We start from the raw sequence: 21,188 nt of genomic DNA, 5'->3' as shown, positions 1-21,188 counted from the left end.
GAGGCCCCATCTATCATTAGCTTTGCATGAGCTCTCTTGAATAATCTCTTATGACTCATGCACGAGCTCTCATGTATGGAGCCCCTTCTTGGCAAGCATGGTAAGTAGGTCCTAAACCTTTAACCTCTTTCTTTTTCTAAATTTTGTTTCATTTACATTAAATTTTTGTGTGATTAGGATCATGTTACTATGAACCATGTCCATGTACAATCGAAAAGTAATGAAAATATCCAATCTCAAAACAATATAAATGTGAGGGTTAAGAATGAAGCTACAAGGGGTGACAACAATCAAAATGTGTCAGAGCGATTTTGAAGATATTGATCATTAGTATTGATACTATTATCTCCCACTTTGTAACTCATCAAGTAGTAATTTTGGATAATATTATATTTTTATTAGTGTTTTATGTTTTTATGTTTTTTCTGTTCCATTAGGGAAAATTTGAACTCAAAATGGGCCCTTTAAGGATTTCTACACCTTCTCTCTCTACAAAAATGGATGCATGGTGAAATTTTTACAAGTCAACTCATCACCAAATTTAGGGACTTCTTGAATATGACAATTTTTCCATCATGCTATATATCATTGGAAAGGTCTCGAAGAGTAGATTCCAAATGTCCAAACTCTACTCACTTCTGATCTTCTAGCTATCTTATGCATCCTCTACTCTCACTCGCAATACACTCTTTACGGCATCCCCACTTTTTAGCTAGATCTTGAGGTAAGCTCCAATCCTAAACCTAATGCTTTTGTTTATACTTCTATCATTATATATATAAAAATAAAGGAGTATAATGGAGAATAAACATCTCCCATATTTTTTCCCTATTTTTTCTTGTAGTCTATAGCGTGGCTATATATGAGACTGCACATGTGGATATACATGAGGCTATGAATGCAGCTATACACAAGGCTATGTGTGTGGCTATACATGAGACTATGCATGCAGCTATACCCAAGGCTATACATGCGGCTATAGCAGTGCTCTCGTACAACAAATGGCTAAGGTAGTGTTGGTAGCTTCTTGTTGCTTATGTTGATGTCGATATCGTGGTAGCCTCTTGGTTGCTATGACCTTGAAGCCACTTCTTGTTCTTCTTGTTGATGATGTTTCCTTATTCATTTTGTTGATTTCTTCTTGGCTCTTGGTCTTTGCTCTTTGGCTTGACTCTTCGCTCTTTGACAAGTTTTTTGGTGTGAGCATCGTTCTTCTTGTTGCCACATCATTTTTCTTTCGTTCTTCTCTTTCACACAAACATATGTTAGCGTGCTCATTTGGCCGCTCTTTACAATGATTTTTGCCTCATGGTTTAACACGAAAGATTTCGTGTAACTTTTGTTTGATGAAACATTTTTGATGATGATCCAACCATTAAATAGAGCATTGATGCCCATAAAGGAGTGCATTTTTATCTTAGCTTTGCAAAATGTGTGAACACTTCTTACAAAAGATATTTTGATGGTGATCCTTTTTCTATTTTTTAAAAAAAATAAAATAACAACCTTATCTTTAATTTGACGGTCGCTTGATTGCTGCTGCAGGTTGCCGTGTGGATCTCTTGCACGCTGATGCCTGGTTGCTAGCAGGTTGCTGTGGGGACAGTGGAGATCTCTCTCATAGCTGCGCGCTGATGCAATCGCAGCTTTATCGCAGGTACAACACTCCTTCAGCTCTTCAACAGTAGACGAAAAACCTTTCGGGTAGATTGGTCCGCTACTTCACAGGCAACTTCTGCCTCGCCTGCACTGATAGACTCAGAGCTAACATATCTTATCCCTGGCCTCTAATCACTTCAAATGTGTGCGCAGCCTTTCTCTAGGCTTAAGATTTTTCTTATTTATCAATCTATATAATATCATGGTTGGCGTAGTGTCCTCATGAGTTCTTCATATGAAAGATGCTATGTGTGATGTCCTAAAATCATGCTGTTAAGAAAAAGCATATGCTTTTTACTGTTCCTTCATTATACAATCTATATCTTTCGTACATTATAACATTAATATTTTGCACAATATTGAAGCTTTATAGAAAAATCCTATGGTGTTTAAAATATATTTTCTTTTAAGTGGAAGCTGAAGTTGTAAATACATTTTCTATACCATATCAAGGATCGATTGACCTTTGTTTGGGTTGTTATAGAAATGAGTTATTGTGGTTATTTACAAGTTTTGTAAAATTTTCATGATGGTCTAGTAATGAATATTAATCTTAAGAAAGGAAAGGATTTTATGGATATGTTTGCTAAGAGTAATGATTTTTTCAAAAACCTTAAAAGAAAATCATGGATGGATACGTCACTAAGAGTAATGATTTTTTCAAAACCCTTGAAAGGACACATTTATGTCCTTTAGTGTTATCAAACTAGTGTTAAGGCTACCAAACTTATGTTATATTACCCCAATAGACTGGTCTTAAGTCATGGAATCATACCATTAGTGGTGGAAAAACTTATATTATATTACCCCAATAGACTGGTCTTAAGTCATGGAATCATACCATTAGTGGTGGAAAAAACTCTTGGAGATGCACATAAAAATATGTAAGTATACCACGTGAGTTTAAATGAAGGAGTTATTAATTCAAAATTTTAAAATAAATTTACAGAAATACATTTACAAAAAGAGATTTTTTAACGATTAAAAAAAACCCATAAATCTACAAAGAAAAAGAGATCATTTTATTCATGAAAAATTCATAGATAAGGGGTTTTTGAAATACCCCTTGAACGCATGTGATACATAGGGTTTCTTAGTAGTGCACAAAAAAAACTATCTTTTAGTATTTTTCAACCCATTAATTGAAAATAAATGCAAGTTGATAGTTTTGCTTGCCTTGAAAATAGTGGTATTTTTGAGTGCATAGAACTAGACTCTCTAAGCACTTATTTAAAAAGAAAGGGGAAAAAATAGAGGTTGAACTTTTTGAAAATTAGCATTATGAAATCGATTAATGTTTCAGATTTTGAAAGAAGAATCGGTCAAGGTAAAGAGTAATGACTTATCTGGATTCTGGACTATTTATCTATCTACATTCATTCAACTTAATCTCATGTTAACAAGGCTGCCCACTTGGTAGTAGTTAAACTCTAAATCTTACCTCCTTGTAGATACTATCATGAAATGGTCAATGAATGCCATGACTTTCAAAGTCCTCCTTGCACATAGGAGTATATCTATTTAGGTGAGATGAATACCCGACGAGCTGAGAGGGAGTTGCACTGTCGTGTGTGTTTTTAAGGTCCATCATAGCTCTGAGAGGGAGGAGAGATCAGAGGTGAGAGGGAGGAGAGATCAGAGGTGAGAGGGAGCGACAGCAATGGCAAGGGACGTACAGCTAGTGAGGTTGATCTTTTGCATGCTTCTATTTGGATGCTGCCAGCCAGGGGTTCTTACATTAGAGTTCCAATACCCAGCTTCTAATGGCATAGACCAATTTAGCCTGCTTGTGCCGGTGAACGACTCGTCTTACGACGGCAGCAGCCCATCCTACGTTGCTAATGGGGACGCTGTTTGGCTAACCCCCGACCCAAGGTCCCCTCAGAGGCTAGCCAACTTCTCGAAAACCTACAACGAGGGCTGGTTCATATGGAAAGAGCCTGTTGACTTTCTGCAACAAGTGGGCAATGAAGCGATCTTTGTTTCCTTGAGCACCTCTTTCCAGTTCCAGATCATCACAACAGAGAGTTATGGAAACAACGGTGATGGCCTTGCCTTCTTTATCTCTCCACAAGCCGCGCCTCCCCACAACAGCACGGGTGACCATCTGGGTCTTGCCAGCCGCTCAGAGCTCGCCGGCCCGCAGAGCCCATTCTTTGCTGTCGAATTCGACATCCATCAGGACGCGGAGATGCAGGACCCAAGCGCAAGTCACATAGGAATCGACGTGAACGGCCTGATATCCAACAAAACATACAACACAAATTCCAGCGACTCCGACCTGTACCTCTACAATAACTTCACCTTCGTTGCTTGGGTCGAATACAACGCTTCTAGCCAGCTTGTCCAGGTATGGATGATCAATCATGGGATCAATAATAACAGCTTAATCGAGCGCCCTGTGCAACCCTGCTTGCAGCTTCCACATGTGGATCTTTCTAGTGTTTTCAACGGGCCTCTGTATGTAGGATTTACAGCAGCTACAGGTAGTTCCTATGGGGGGCATGTTGTTTATTCCTGGAATTTATCTATTTCTAATGGTGGCCTTTCCAGTTCCCCCAGTTCTGATCCGACCTCAATATCGTTCAATGCTTGCCTCCAATGCCATAAGAGGAGATCACCTCTTTCCACCCTTCTGATCGTTTTGCCAGTTACAATTGTGTTCATTGTGCTCATATTGTTGGTCATTTGGAGGATTCGGAGGCATCATGAGAAGCGGCCGGTGGAGAGACAACAAGCTCCGGGCGGGCGCCCAGCGCCTAGCAGCACCACCATAGAGATGCAGTATAATTCGGTGCCTCAGTACAGCTACAGTGACTTGAGAAGAGCTACCAATGGCTTTAGTGACAGGCTGCTGGTGGGTCAAGGTGCATTCAGCCGTGTCTACAAAGGCACTTTGCGTGTGCATGGATCGGCGCAAGTGGTGGCAGTGAAGAAAATGCACGATGGGTTGGGAGAAGAGGCTACTTTCCCTTCTGAGGTCAAGATAATCAGCAGCATTCGCCACCGCAATCTCTTGCAACTCCATGGGTGGTGCTATCACAAAGGCAAAGCCTTGTTAGTCTACCAGTACATGGCCAACGGTAGCTTAGACCACCATCTATTCAAGCACAAAGAGGGGGGCAGTTTATCCAGTGACACAAGATTTAACATCTTATTCGGTGTAGCATCTGCTTTGGAGTATTTACACGAAGGATTGGGGGAGTGTGTGCTGCACAGAGATGTAAAGGCAGCCAATGTTTTGCTAAACAAAGAATTTGAGCCTCTGTTAGGAGATTTTGGGCTTGCAAGGCTGATTTCTCACAACACGATGGTCACCATGACTGCAGCAGGGACGCCAGGGTACCTTGCACCGGAAACTTACTTCACAGGAAAAGCTACCGACAGGGCAGATGTGTACAGCTTTGGGGTACTTGCCCTAGAGGTAGCAAGCGGGCGCAGAGTTCTGGACGCTGAGCTAGAGCCTCAGGAAATGAATTTAGTAGACTGGGTGTGGTTTCTGCAGCAAAGCAGTAAGCTGCTAGATGCCATTGACCCAGTAATGGCACAATCAATTGGACCGGTTACTAATTATGATGATGAGATGCTGCAAGATGATTATCATAATCGATGGAGGTGTGTTCTCCATGTAGGCCTTGCATGCTGCCACCCTCTTCCCCAGTATCGCCCAACAATGAGACAAGTGCATCAGCTGCTAAAAAAGACCACCATCATCTCGCTGCCGTCGTCAAGGCCTGATTTTCCATATGCGACCGACAGCAATAAGGCGGTGAACCCCTTGAGTGCCCCGGCGTCTTCAGATTTCTCCATGCCCTCGTCTTTCACCTCATTGACCAAAAGCAGTTCTTTTGTTTCTTAGCTGGCGCCGGTCCTCTCAGTGCTCGCTACCTTCTGCATCTTGGGCCCTCTATGTAGCTGGCCCTTGGGAGCCACCATGAAAGCTGAAAATGCAATGCAATCAGTCAAGCGACACTGTATGCAACAAGAGTAATGAGTTAACAGCGATGGTTTTGTTGTATTCGTGCAATTCAAAGGTCACCCCTTGAAAGGTCGAATTAAGCTGAAGTTTCCACGTGTAATCTACACAAATGTGTGTGAAGTTTCTTCACTGAACGTTGATTTCTCATGGGTGAGTCGCCCTAGAAAAACCCTCCCTATTTTTTTAACACAATTATTCACCCCCCCTTGTAAGTGTAAATGCTTGGATTTTGAATTAAAACCTCCCTTCTAAATTAACATAAATAAATAACATATAACAACTTTTTGTTTATTTTCCCCTTACATGTATACGACTATACGTAGGCCCCCCCAATAGTTTCTATGCACTAATGTGCTATGTTACAGGTGACACGCACCCGTCCGCCCGCCCACTCCTCCATGCCTCACCGTGCAAATGGTTTCCCAAGCACTTTCTCGCTCCTATAACCTTCCTACCACTAGGTATAAACCTAGTGATAAGAGCAACTATAGGTCTGGGATCAACATGTAGCACTGCATCCTTTCATTCACTAGGTGATTGGAAAAGTAAGAAATCTTATTGATAAAAGATAGATAGTGAGAGAGCACACACACACAAGAGCAAACCCTAATAGATTGATGTAACCCTAACCATAGAGGGAAGCCATATCCACACTCTCATAATGCATAATAGAAGTAGACTACGCAACCACACACTACATGTGTTGCGTTCACACACCAATTAACCCTATCTAATGTCTACACGATGTGGCTAGCTAGACGCGGCCATTTATTGCCACACACATGCTATTGTCTACCATGCCAGCACATATCGTGCCCGGCTCTAGCTTTCATGGAGCTTGTAATCTCAACAGCTCCTCTCAAGCATATACATCTAAGCCTTTGCCATACTCATAAAGAAGGCCATAACGTGTAGTGGTCTTTACATAATGCATGATCTGTCTCATTGCATCCAAATGAGGCTTCCTAGGACTTTGCATAAACTGACTCACTAGCCCCACAACATAACTCAAGTATGGCTGTGTAATAGTCATGTAAATGAGATTGCCAACCATCTTCATGTACATAGATGGATATTCTTAACTCTTCATGTACATAGATGGATATTCTTAACTCTTCACCAAAATCAACCCTCAACTTCACATTTTGCTCCAAGGGTATACTCATGGGTTTACACTCAGTCATCCCATATCTAGCCAACATATCCAATGCATATTGATGTTGGACTGGCCATATTCCTCCATGATCTTTGACCACTTCAATTCTAAGAAAATACCTCAAATCATCCAAGTCTTTCATATCAAACGACACACTCAATATTTGTAGCATGATCAAAGTCTTTCATATCAAATTGCCCATTCAATGGCTTCTTGACATGCATAATATCTGTAGCATGATCACCTGTTAGAATCAAGTCATCCGCATAGATGATAGCCACAATAATCCCATGATCTGTCTTCTTCACATAGAGTGAAGAATCTGCCCATAGAAACATGAAAACTAATAGAGATAAGATATCGGCTTATCTTATCACTCCAAGCGAGGTGCTTGTTTTAGCCCATAAAGTGCTTTCTTCAACCTGCATACATGAGTGGGGTACCCTGGGTGTATATAACCCTCTGGCTGCTTCATAAAAACTTCCCCTTGGAAATCACCATTTAGAAATACATTCTTGATATCCATTTGATGCATTTCACAACAATTTTCTTACAGCGATGGCAATAACTAACCTCACAGTTTTCATCTTCGCCACTGGACTAAACGTCTCATCATAATCCAAGCCTTGGGTCTGTGCATAACCCCTAGAACCAGACGCGCTTTATGATGCTCAATCAAGCTATCTGACTTGTATTTCACCTTATAAACCCATTTACAACCAGTGACATTCTTGCCTTATGGTAACGCAACCAAATCCCAAGTATCATTATGAACGAATGCGTCCATCTCCTTATCCATTGCATTTTTCCATACATGCTTTCCAATAGTTTCTCTGTAGAATGTAGGTTCTACATGCTTTTCCAAAGAGGTCATACATGCTTTACCAATAGCAAAACCATGGTATGTCAACCTATCAACTCAATATCTGACTCTTTATGATCTCCACAAAACTCATGGATCACTCTGTACACCTGTCACTCTACCATGTGGAGGTACATATCTCTCTTGCTTTTCACTTAGTGTGCGTAAGACTAGTACGCCAAGTTCCTCATCCGAACTCTCTGAACTAGATGACTCATATCCTATAATGCCAATACCCTCTAAGTCAACTTTCTTCTTTCCTTTGTCCACAACACTACTACTAGTGCTTCCACTATCATGCTGAAAACGCCCTGATCATGGATGTACACTGCTACCACTTGACTCTTGTGGCCCATACATAGAAGTAGAACTTAGTCCACATGCATATCATCATCACTAGAATCACTCGCGTCCTCATTTTTTGCTTTGTACCAACTAGCAAGCTCATCAAACACCACATCTCATGAAATGAGCACTTGCCTAGTATCTGGATTGTAACATTTGTATGCTTTGTGATCCTGTGCATACCCAATAAAGATGCACTTTTCTTCCTTTGGATCAAGCTTCTTCCTCTTCCCATCTGGCACATGCACATAAACAATACTACCAAACACTTTGAGATGCCCAATTTCTGGCCTATATCGTGTAAGATGCACATTAGGAGAAATATGGACTCTCCATTTTGCCCCTTATAGGGTTTCTCTCACTTCTCTCTCTCTAGAAAAAGATTCTAAAATAATGTTACAATATTAGCTCTTGTAGACTGCAAAAGAATCAAAGAACAAGAGAGCAATGGACGTATGTCCATCTTGTTATCTGTTATGTTGTTTTGTTATGGTTTAATTTTGTGTGAGTTATTATGTTTTCTTTTCTATTAATGCTAATCTTATTGTTCTAAATGTGATTCATGTGTGAAATAGAAGATAATAGTTGAGTTTAATGATGTTATTTCTGTGCTATTTAGATTGTTTTGCTATGGTTTAATATTGTCTGAGTTATTTTGTTTTCTTTTCTATTTTGACCATCATATTGTTCTAAATGTGATTTAGTTATGTGTAACACAGAAGATAATATTTGAGTTTAAGGATGCTATTTTTATGTGTTATTTAGATTGTTTATTTTAGTGATTTTTTGAGTGAAAGAAGTGTGTAAAATATAATTTTTGATTAATACTTATGATTTAGTTTTAGGATATATTGAAGTCTATATGTTATGTTCAATAATGTTATTTCTCATTTATGATGTTATTTGGGTGAAATAAATGTGTTATTTTGATTACAAGTTATGATTTAGTTCTAAATTATATTGAAGTTATATTTGGTTAAAGTTGTGTTTAATAATGTTATTTCTGGTTATATTTTTGAGTTGTACAAATGTATAAAAGCTACTTTTTTACTAATAGTTGTATTTTGTTCAGAGCTAATTTTTGGTTAATAGCCGTGTTTTATCCAAATGCTAATTTTAGGATGCAGGCCAGAACAAGAAGAGAGACATTCACTTCCAATTGGAGGTCGAGTACACACCGCTAGACAAGAGAATGACAACAAGTAGAAAGCAACCAACAGAGATAATGCAACAAGAAAGAAATGCAGGGAAAAAACATGTCGATCTTTGGGTTGAGGGGTGTATTTATCCACCCGATCCAATTACCCAAACACCTCCACAATTTAGTGGGCTTACATCTTTCATTAAGTAGGTGTGTAAAGGTAATGCAAGGTTATTGGGATACATTAGGAAGCTAGCAATTCTTCCTCATAGTGTTTACACATCTGTTTAGCACACCGTGATGGGCATGGATGCAAGGATTAAGGAGCTCACAAAATCACTAAGTGAAAAGGAGAGAGAGAATTAGAGTCTGCAAGACGCGATGCATGTTATGGAAAATGTGGTGCACGGGTTGGACAAGGACAACAAAAAGATGGTAGCAATGCTTTCAAAGAATGTTGTTGTTGCTGGACCCTCAACGAAAAACAAACAAGCACGTGAGCGTGTGAGGTTGCTCAAACCACTTCATGAGTTGACTAGAGGGAGTGAGCAATATAATCGGCGGCTCTATGCACAATGTGCAAACATGAAGAATATGTTTTCCAACCCAAGTGAAGAGGTTTATGATGCAATTGCAAAGGTCTTGCGCAAAGGTATGGTGAAGTATGCATTGGAAAACCCCAAATTCAAAACCATTGGTGATGATGTTGCAACATTACGTTTGAAGGAGGTAAGCAATACCTTCACAGCTATAGATGCTCAAGGCATATGTGACAAGGTATGGATTAGCTCCGAATCCTAGGATTTATAAGCAATTGGATGCAGGGTTTAAGGCTGTTCTTAACAAGAGATGGATGGTACCCATACCTAAACTGTTCCATGTAAAGCAGGCACGAAAAGATCTTAATGCAAAAGTGTTAGACACAATTGGTGAGCCAAAGCATTTGGAACATATACACAGATACTTAAGTCTGGATCAAAGGAAGTGTCCTTCAAATTGCATGTAGACAATAACTTTGTATTGAATGTATACAAGCTACAAGCAGCAATGGTAAAGTTCTACAATATGTCTATAGAAGAGTGCAGAGGTAAGCTTCAATTTGTTTTGAAGCTTGATGAGAGTGAAGTCGTTAAGAGCCAAAAGCTTGAATGTGTTATCTTGATACTAATGAATAGGGTGTTGGATCCCAGCATCAATTCAGAACATCCAAAATATTTTAGTGTGCAATTGGAGAATGAAAAATGGTGGCTTGCTACATTTGAGGTACCAAAGGAGGACCATGAAGTACTTAAGATTTTTTTTAACTTAATAGAGATACGAGATATTGTACGACGGCAAAACAATGGTGAAGTTTTGCATGTCGATGGATTTGGTGAATACAAGGTTGAATGGCATCTTGCTAGCGATTTGAAAACATTGAAATGTATGTTCGGTGTTTTAAATTCAGCATCAGCTGAGTTCCCTTGCTTATATTACATGCAAAATGGATTGCAAGGACAGGACAACGTGGTGCTCCATCACATGACCGGTGTGTCCAAAGGAATGGAATGTTAGTGCCATTAGATCCTATTTTAGAAATACCCTTAACAAGGGTCCACTTTTGCACCTTGCATTGCATAGTAAGGATAATAGAGAAGTTGGTGTTTGAGTACGTGTGTTTTTCCTACAAGATGTAGCCTGCTTCAGATGCTGATGCAACATGCAAGAAGATAGAACAACTCTTGTCTAATGTTGGATTACATCGGGGCCAAGTATAAATAAAAAAGGATGAGAAAAAGTCAGGAAAGAGTGGAAATTGGCCATGCAAACCGTGTTTTGGGGGAGAAAAGGCTAGGAAAATCTTATCTCCACCACACGAGATGAAGATGGTAAGTTGCTTGTAAAAAAACCAGAGAAGCATGAAGCATGGAAAAAACTACACATGGCTGTCCCTGATCGGAGCAATGGGGGACAGACACGGATAGCAAAGGCAAATGTGTGGATTGCACTTGATAAATTGGCACCACTTTTACAAAAGATGACATTCAATTCTGATGATGCCAATGCATTTAAAGAGGCGGTTGTAAACTTTCAAAACTCAATGACAGAGGCATGGAATTCAAATTACATTACACACTATATGGTCAGAGTAGTCTCCATTTCATTTTTACAATTAAATTGTGAATGTAATATTTTGAGTTTAATTGTGGATCCTGTGTTTTTGAATGCAGCACATACTTGAGGCTCATGGTCCATACTTTGCTGAACAAGGAAGTTTGACGATATGGTCCACAGAAGGTATGGAGCGATCTCATTGGTAAGCTCAATGCGGATTCCAAAAAGCAACGACACATGGAGGTGGAATCAATGATTCCAATCCTATGAGGCAGTTACTCCAATGGTGGTATAGGAGAATAGAGATAAGATATGAGGACAAATTAATAAAATCCAAATCCAATGATACAGAAGTTGTTTGTAGGGAAATATATGAAGTGAGGAAAGCACGATATGAAAATAGCATGGCCAAAGAACATCATGCAGAATGGTTGACAACCCAAGAGATAGAAAATGGAAATATCGATAGAATTGTAATTATGAAATAACATTTTATGTTTATGAGAGTATTGTAGCAATCCAATGTTTTGAAGAAATCGATGTTTGCTAAAGTCAACATGGATAACTTTTTGATAGTGTTGATATTTGTTAAAAGTAAGTGTCAATAACTTATAGTAAGTTCCATTTATAAATAAAGGAACTTCTTTCATTTCTCTCCATTCCTTCTAGCTTTTGAGTATGGCATGTACTAAGCAAAGAGCAAACAAGATGCCTTCCAAGATACCGGTTCATTCATCCAGATCTAGTGAATGTAATGACACCGATAATGATGCAACCCAAGCTTCTCCCACTGCTCCAGCTAGGAAAGCTGCTCCTGGTCTCCAGCTGGAAATGCTCGTCCACCAAGTAGACACATAAGAAGAGAAGATGGAGAGCAGGCACCGCCGCTTGTTGTGAAATTAGGAGGTTCCAGAAGAGTCATGAGTTGATTATACCAAGGCGTCTTTATCGAGGTTGGTGCAAGAAATACTGCAAGATCTACAAAGGGGAAAGCACTACAGGTACTTTTCAAGAGATCAAGCATATAATGTGGAGCCATGGTCAACCCAAGCGTTGCTTTCTCTTCAAGAGGTGGCTGAAAGTTACTTGGTGGATCTCATGCATGATGGTCAGCTGTTAGCCATCCATGCCCAGGGCATCACACTCAAGCCCTCAGATCTCACTCTTGTTCATAGAATTAGTTAACAATAGTGATGCATTCAATCTTAACCATGACATGGTTTAAAGAGCTATGTAAATGCTTGTGTATCTTTTTGTGTTTTCACGTTTTCCTTTAGTTCTACTCAACTAGTTGTACTTTATGCGATGTACCGGATTTGGATATTTTAAGTTTCCTTATTTCCAATGTTGTGTACTGGACTTGCCCATTGATTTGAATATTTTGAGTTTTCTTCATTTCTAAATGTCAGTGTATATTCTTAGATTTTCCTGGAAAAAAATGTGCAAGTGCATGTGCATGTGTAGGAAAAATTGACGCATGGTGTGCATAGATCATAATGGGCTGAAATTTATTCTGTGCATAGATCATGTGGCTTACATCATGAGCATGCATGTGCATGTGCAAGCAAGTCCATGTGCATATGCAAGTGCTATTTTCTACGATAATATTTTTTTCCCCAGAAAAAATTGATGCATGGTGTGCAGTGATCAAAATGGGTTGAAATTTATTATGTGCATAGATCATATAGTTTACATGTCTTAGATAAAATATCACCCCTATCGAAGGCCTATAGGGCCCTTGTCTAAAGGCTCGCGTGTAGAGACCTTTTTTTAATACCAAGTCTATACACGACGCGACAAGGTCCCTACACACCTCTGATGGGGTTGATATTTTATCTAGGAGGTTTTCCATGATACTTATATATACACATAAAATTAGAGCTCATGCTGATAAGGAAAACTATTTTTAAAAACTAAAAAGCATCAAATTTATGTATTGAGCTAATTTAGAAAATATATAAATTTTCATCTATAATTATGGGAAGTAACCCTCATTTCACCTCATTTCTCATCTTTCCTTTCTCTCTCCTACCTCCAAGAGCATGGCTCGCACACCAAGCAAACTGCTAGGAGAGTTTGGCCCCCCAAGGTGGGACGTGGAGTACCCCCCGTCCAACCACCACAACCGCAACATCACAAGCGTAGGTGGAAGCCTGGCACTGTGGGTCTCCGTGAGATTAGAAAATACCAAAAGACGGTGAACCTACTCATACCGAAGCTCTCCTTCCAACGTGTGGTGCGAGAGATCATGTAGGATCTGCAATGCTATCGTTTTGATAGGAGGTTTTGGGCTCATGTAGCATCAAGCCCACTACCTACGCGGTGGACAGCCCAAGCTTTGGAGGCACTCCAGGAGGTTGCGGAGGCGTACGCAGTGGATATTTTTGGTGACACGGTGTTTGCAGCTGTCTATGCAAAGAGGATCACCATCATTGAAAAGGACATGCAGTTGGTGCAACGCATGCGACACTGGAGAGATCCTCCGGGGCCAGGATCTTTAGTTTTATTTTTGTATATCTTGCATGATTGTAATTCTCAAAAGCTATGTAAAGCTCGATGTATATTTAAAAAAAAATCTCTTATCTTGTGTTACAAAAAGTCTCTTTTAATTTGAGTTTATATAATTTGTTGATTTATATGCGTCTTCAAATGGATACAATTTTTATTTGAGTTACGTGTGTAGTTTTATTTGCTTGAGTCAACTAATTTTAATTTATTTGCTTGAGTCAACTAATAAAATACATTACAAGACACATATCAAAAAAAAAACTCTGTAACCCAAATTTCCATTCATAGCATAAAAAATTACATGGTCATCAAAACATAGTCATCAAAGTAACATAATCATCATAGCTATATCGTAGGCTTCTTACTACTAGGCTCTCCCGACTCTAAAGCCGCCTTGATGGCTAGAATCAAAACATGGAGCCCTTCAAGCTCTGCCTTGATGACGGTGGGATCATGTACCCCCGCAACAATGCTACGAGCCACTAAAAAAACAAAAGACCCAGACGTTTGAGTTGAGAATAAGTAAAGTAACTTTGAGCGTCGAAGTAGAATAACTTTTTCCAAACTTGATTTAGTCGGAATAACTTTGAATGCACCACCCTTTGTAAGTGATTTAATCTTCAAAAAGTTCTCTGCATACCCCGGAGAGCAAGTCTTATGGAGGACTATCACATCATTAGCAAGTTTGCCAATGTACTCCTTGAGTGCACAGTCCTGAACCCTTCCTTGGCTCCCGATCTTCCACTCTGCCTCGATGTAAATTCATCAAGATACACAATGTCTTGCAAAATAAAATTGATGTCAGCATCGATTATGCAATGCATGGGAGAGGATGATTTTTTTTTAGAATAGCCCCAAATTTGATATTTAGGACCTCTAGGGCATGTAGACCCCACATGTATGATCCTCTGCCCAACCATCAGAGGCTAGGAAGTGCACTGTCCGAAGGATGGCATGGGAAGCCTTGATTTTTGTAGATCCAAGGCTTCCCACGACGTGAGCCTTCGGATAATACACTTCCTAGCCTCTCATGGGCAACACTTCCTAGCCTCTCATGGGCATGGTATCATACATGTGGGGTATACATGCCCTAGAGGCCCTAAATATCAAATCTGGGGAGCAACTGGTAAAAGGAGATACCTTTTCTACTTCGTCCAGCTCCTTCTGCAAAAGGGGGCCTCCAAATCTACTCCTGGAATGGGTCTGCCATCGTCCGACTGGGGACCACAGCTGTCGCATGCTGGGTCAAGGTCTGAAGCATTCATTCTGTAAGCACCAAACTCTTCATCTGTGATCTCATATTGAGGAGTTGCATCCTCAATCTACTTCTAGATGGAAATGATAGCAGAGATATCATCTACACTACTTTCATCATATCACCCTATCTCATCAACCTGTGGTAGGGCTTCTTGGTAATCAAAGTCGAGGAAATCATCACTGGCATCTCGCACAAGTATACTATATAGTTCCTCCTCCTTCAAGTCCTATCTTATCAACCTGTGGTAGGGCTTCTTGGCAATCAAAGTCGAGGAGATTATCATCACTGGCATCTCGCACAAGTATACTATATAGTTCCTATCTCATCAACCTGTGGTAGGGCTTCTTGGTAATCAAAGTCGAGGAAATCATTACTGGCATCTCGTACAAACTATATAGTTCCTCCTCCCTCAAGTCCAAGAGCTCCACCACATCCTACATGAGGAGGTACTCCACCCCTTCGATGGTGATGGCACTCAATGAAGCTAGTGGTGGGTCATGACTTTGGGTTTCAGCAGGCTGGATGGATGCAAGCACCATGCGAGAGCTCTCTACGGCCTCAACAAGGTCTAAAGTGGTCTCCTCTGGTTGTGTGTCTATGTATTCCACTAGACGGAGATCTTGGATGTCATCATCCTCTAGCTCTTGAACATCAAAGTTCAAGATGTAAATAGCAAAAACAATATCCTGCTCAATGGGATCGAGTGGGATGTGCTCGTCATAGGAGGTTGGGACAGCGGTAGTGTGGAAATCTTGTCCGACATGAGCTAGAGATCTATTCACCGTCTTCTTGTGGTTGGATCTACTGTTCAAGCTGAAGAGGAACTCCAAAGGAATTCAACTCAAGGTGGAATTTGGGATAGAGTAGGTGAAGTCGTCCATTGCATCGTAAAATGCAGCTAGCAAGGTGGAGTTCGGGTCTAAGGTGGAGATGACAGCCTCGAGGTCTAAACTCTTGCAAAACCTAGGGTAGATCTAGTCCCCAAGGTAAGCATAGCGAGTGCTGCTAATAAACCCGACGAAAGCAGGGGAGGCGGCCATGATGGGTAGTAGGGAGAGTTAGCACACAAAGAGAGAGCTAGAGAATAGATAGTATAAATGAGTTTGATGTATAACTTATACTCATATTTATACTTACACTTAAATTTATAATATTTATAATAAATTTATACTTGTGTTTATTATATACTTACAAATATCTAGAAACATATATTTATTTTTATACCTTATGTTTATACTCTAGTAAATAAAACATAATAAATAATAAATCATACTTCTATTTCTTGTTACATTATATTATTATTATTATTATATTATATTATTTACATAGTTATTTATAATATTATTTGCACTTACATATATACTTAAAGTTATATTTATTTTTAAACTTATATCTATAGACTTAAAAATTAATGACACTTCATTAAAAGATAACAAATCATAAAAATATATTTATATTTCTAGCATAATTAATTATATTATTATTTACACTTAATATATACTTATATTTATATTTAAGTTTATACTTAATTATACTTATTATTATTTTCTTACATATTAAAGGGTTTGAAACACAGTAGACTTAAAAAACCACCACACTTTATGAAAATGAAGAAAATTAAATTTACAACCTTTTTAAAGAAACAACTTCTTATATTCACTTAAAGAATAAGAATTACATTGACTCCACAATCTCACGGATGTGTGGAGCAACACACTGGTTGCATGTTTTGCAATGTTCACTTCGACTCCCAACCTTCCTACCATCATCCAACTTAAAATAGGAATTACAAAGGGGATTATTGGACATAAGTTGGATTTCCTGCCTCAAAAAACTAAGGGGCCAATGACTCTCCACATTAACGCTAAAAGGGTCATGACCCTCCCAAAGAATAATCACATCAATGAGTGCTGAATGCGTGCCATCTCGCATGTCTTGGTCCAAGCTGAGCCACTCCCCTCATACAAGTCTCGCCACCTCCTATACTTGAACGAATGCACAAAGTTTGCAATGAAGTACCTGTCATAAAAAACAAACAAAAACCAACATAAAAACATAGAATCAACATTCAACATTCAACAATCAACAATCAGTGTCTAGCAATGAAGTACCTATGAATAAAAACCGTCTAGACGTCCAATCTTACCTAAAGGTAACAACACCATATTAGATAATTTGGGAAAAATCCCATTCCCATTTGAAAAATGGGAGCATGGTGAACTTGTCCAAAAGTTTGTTAAAACCCCCTCATGTGACATATCATCGGAAAGATCTTAAAGAGTAGAATCTAAATCTGTGATCTCCGACAAATTTGGAGTTAGTATGTTTAAGATATGTCCAAAACAATATGGAGTAATTGATTCCCAAAATGTGAGATTTTTCCCAAATTACCTAATATTGACTTTAACATCTGACAAAGTAATTCTGCACTCAATGATATCATCGTGGAGAGTTCTCTTGAGATGCCATGACTCATCCAATAACTGAGTCATCCAATCCTCAGATGGGCACTTGCATTGATAAGTAATCTTAGTTTTCTTATCTACTTCAGAGGATCCAAACAAATGTGCAAACAAACCAACTGGTACAAACCAATTTAGATGCACATCTCTAGAGCTTGTGGATGGTTTCATGGCAGCATGAACATCAGTTTTTATCTTTACCCTACATGCTTCTCACATGTCTAAGCTAGGATTATACCATTCCTGGCTAGACAACGATGGAAGTCGAATATACTCCAAACTATGTCCCTCCACATCATACATTGAATCATAAAAGTAAACATTCTGAGATGCCAATTCGCTTGCACTCTTGTTGTCATAGATCAAGGCACCTATCTTTGCATGTAAACCATTTAGCTTTTATTGGATATAAAGCTACAAGCAACAAACATGCTTGTATTAAAACTCTATCTAATAACCATGGACTCAAAGCATAAGAACGCAAAGAAGAGAGATATAAACTTACTGTTAGGCTTATGTCTTTCACTGAAGTTATCATGATGCACTCAAATCTCTTTGTGCATATAAACATGTTAAATGAAAGCCTTTGTTATTGTACTCACACCATTTATGCGTCTCCTGAACTCTATGATTCTACCTTTTCATTGCTTGTTGGGTTCTGTGACATCTTTGAGCTTGACCTTGAAATGGTCCCACGAGTACTTGGTCGCATTAAAATCCAATTTAACTTACTGTACTGATGAGGGATCTAGTTACCTTCATCATCTCTCTCGTTAAACACCTCCACTGTGTGAATATTACTGATATCTGATATTCCTCCTCTTTGAAGACATCCAAATTAATAAAGCTAGACTGCATGATTAATAAATATATATGTTATATTGTAAGCAACAAATAAAGATTAAAATAACGAGAAATAAACAGTAGCTTACTGCTTTTATTTACACAACCTTGTTGCTCCTATGAAAATAAACATAAACATATCAAGACAAAACATTAACAAACTCTAAACCTATGACCATTACTCACATCAAGACAAAACATAGACAAACTCTAAACCTATGACCATTACTCACATCAAGACAAAACATAGACAAACCCTAAACCTATGATCATTACTGTTGTATTTTATGCCACTTGAAATCATTACTGTGTGCAGATTGTAATCAACAAATAAAGATAAAAACAACAAGAAATAAATAGCAACTTACTGCTCACAACCTTGTTGCTCCTGTGAAAATAAACAGCAACATATCAAGAGAAGATTGTAATCAACAAATAAAGATAAAAACAACAAGAAATAAATAGCAACTTACTGCTCACAACCTTGATGCTCCTATCAAAATAAACAGCAACATATCAAGAGAAGATTGTAATCAACAAATAAAGATAAAAACAACAAGAAATAAATAGCCACTTACTGCTCACACAACCTTGTTGCTCTTGTGAAAATAAACAGCAACATATCAAGAGAAAACATAAACAAATCATAAACCTATGATCATTATTATGGTATTTTATGCCACTTCAAATCAATTGATACTGTGCAAAGAATATTGAAAGCAACAAATAAAGATTAAAATAACAAGAAATAAACAGCAACTTACTACTTTCATTTACACAACCTTGCTCCTGAGAAAATAAATAGCAACACATCAAGACAAAACATAAACAAATCCTAAACCTATGATCATTACTCACATAAAGATTAAATTTAGACAAACCCTAAACATACGATAATTACTCACAAGAATTTGATGCCACTTCACATCAAGATAGCTGTACTACAGAGAAGAGAAAGTTCATGTGTAACATACTCATATGCACGTGTTTTTAGATCCATTTGATTTGATGATTTTTAGCATCTATATTCAATGTAGTAGGAAATACTTAGATGACATAAAAGATTAAGTTTGTAATTTAGATATGTCGATTTTGGGTCAATTTTGAGACTTTTTATGCATGTTTTGGAGTGTCATTTGTATGCAATTTCTATTCTATACTTAACGATGTTAGATAATTTATAAGAGGGTAATAGTGAGTGGTTTAGCCTAAAGGAAACTCATATGGGGGTTCACATAATAAATATAACCGCAAGGAGCGCCTGAAACAGGGCCCGGACACCATTTTGACCCTTAGTTTCAATACAGCCTCGCATGAGGGTGTAGATAACTTTATTTATCAGAGAGGCAAATTAAAGAAAATTAGTTCATCATAGGACAAATAAAGTCCAAGTTCAGATAATTGGGAGATTCCGCACTGGGTGGCCAGTATTCACGAAACGAATCCGACACCACTTTCCAGTATCTTCTCTAATTTGGTTCGAACGCATGTTTTTAGAAAATCTTTTCTATCTTTGATGATTTCGTGCATGATAATCTACTAGTTCTCATGGGCTGTTTTTTTTAGCTTTTTCCTGAGCCTTGAGGACTTTTTGTGTAGGATAGAGAGAGAGAGATTTATAGATTCGGGTCTGTCGTCCTTAGACACAGGAACGTCGGCAGAGATTGTGATTTATTCCCTCTGGGAGCCATTTGGTAGAACCTAGAGTGGATGAGATTTACTAGAGGCATACCCAGGATAGCCGTGACATCCAAAGTGGTGGTTGGGTGGAGGACAAGCGTCTGAGAAAGTGTTATATATACATTATGTGTGCTATGTTATACTAGGAGGCTAGGCTTGTGAGCATGGGAGCATGGAAACAAGCTCTAGTGGAGCATGGGTTAGGACTAACCTTAAGGGTTAAGGTTAGGGTCAGGCATCCAAGGGTCACACATGGCAAATGGAGAGTCAAGAGTCACTTGAGGGCCCTCCTATATGGCCCTCCTATATAATAGGGGCATGGGGCACACTCAAAGGAGGCTTGGAGGCTTGGGGGCTTGGAGGCTTAGGCTATGGTCTCTTGTGTAGAGGTCCATATCTACTCACCTACCATTTCACACTATAGCTACATGCTATTGGATTGAGTTATATTAAACATTAATCATAATTAATATTAATTATAATTAAGTAAAAGTTTAATTAAAAACCTTAATCAAAAGATTAATTAAGGTTAACCTCTCTGTTAACAGAGAGAGAAGAGATGGGAGGAGAGAGAATGGAAGGGAGAAGAAGGAGAGGAAAGAGGGGAGAAGAGAGAGGGAGTTTTCTCACTCTCTCCCTCTCTCATTCTTTTGTGCGCAGAGCGCGGGGGGGGAGGGGGGTTTCGATGCAGGCGGCAAAAAAAATCGCCACCCCCCCTAAAAATTTTATATAAGCTTTATATTAAAGCTTAATAATATTGTTTTTTTAAAATGAGTTTTTTATTTTAAAAAAAGCTTTTGAAAATATTTCAAAAAAGCTTGGAAAAAAACCCAAAAAGAGAGGAAAATCCGAATTTTGAGAAAAAAATTTTGAGAATTTTTTTTCTTGAAAACTCTTGGCTTTCCCCATTTCCCGGGAAACCTTTTGGCTTTCTGAATTCCGAAAAAACTTTTGACCTTCCGTATTCCGGAAACTTTTGAGCTTTCACATTCTGATTTTTTTTGTCTGTTCATTTTCTCGAAACTTTTGGATTTCCGTATTCCGGGAAAACCATTGGAATTTTGAATTTTTTTGACCGTTCGTATTCTAAATGCATTCAAGGTTAATTAGAAATTTTAAAAAATTCTTGAAAATTAGTGGAAAATTAGACAAAGGTTATTTTAAATTTTGAGAAAATGTGGGGTTGGTATTTTTAAAATAT

General features: G+C 38.6%; 2 protein-coding genes across 2 annotated transcripts; both read left to right on the top strand.

Annotated features, from left to right (window-relative positions):
- Positions 1-3,185: 3,185 nt before the first annotated feature.
- On the top strand, positions 3,186-5,830 carry LOC147619493 (L-type lectin-domain containing receptor kinase S.4-like). Its single transcript, XM_086773173.1, has one exon. It carries the CDS (start codon positions 3,320-3,322, stop codon positions 5,516-5,518), a length of 2,199 nt encoding a protein of 732 aa, XP_086629299.1. The 5' UTR covers positions 3,186-3,319; the 3' UTR covers positions 5,519-5,830.
- A 7,448-nt stretch (positions 5,831-13,278) lies between these two features.
- LOC147619492 (uncharacterized) lies at positions 13,279-15,016 on the top strand. The gene is made up of 3 exons (XM_086773450.1): positions 13,279-13,433; positions 13,517-13,688; positions 14,903-15,016. The coding sequence occupies exons 1-3, from the start codon at positions 13,279-13,281 to the stop codon at positions 15,014-15,016; spliced, it is 441 nt and encodes a 146-aa protein (XP_086629576.1).
- The last annotated feature ends 6,172 nt before the right edge of the window (positions 15,017-21,188 follow it).

This window comes from Cibotium barometz, chromosome 33 (assembly GCF_041138505.1).
Source record: "Cibotium barometz isolate CiBa-2024 chromosome 33, ASM4113850v1, whole genome shotgun sequence".
In the NCBI taxonomy this organism is placed as follows: Eukaryota; Viridiplantae; Streptophyta; class Polypodiopsida; order Cyatheales; family Cibotiaceae; genus Cibotium; species Cibotium barometz.
The sequence above is the reverse complement of the archived record's forward strand: the minus strand, read 5'-3'. Positions and strand labels throughout refer to the sequence as shown.

Excerpts from the sequence above, each read along its gene's own strand:
- LOC147619493 (XM_086773173.1), top strand. The coding sequence starts at position 3,320 with ATGGCAAGGGACGTACAGCTAGTGAGGTTGATCTTTTGCATGCTTCTA.
- LOC147619492 (XM_086773450.1), top strand. The coding sequence starts at position 13,279 with ATGGCTCGCACACCAAGCAAACTGCTAGGAGAGTTTGGCCCCCCAAGG. Across the intron at positions 13,434-13,516 it reads TTAGAAAATACCAAAAGACG|GAGGTTTTGGGCTCATGTAG; the intron begins GTGAACCTACTC and ends TCGTTTTGATAG. Across the intron at positions 13,689-14,902 it reads TTGAAAAGGACATGCAGTTG|CTCCTTCTGCAAAAGGGGGC; the intron begins GTGCAACGCATG and ends TACTTCGTCCAG.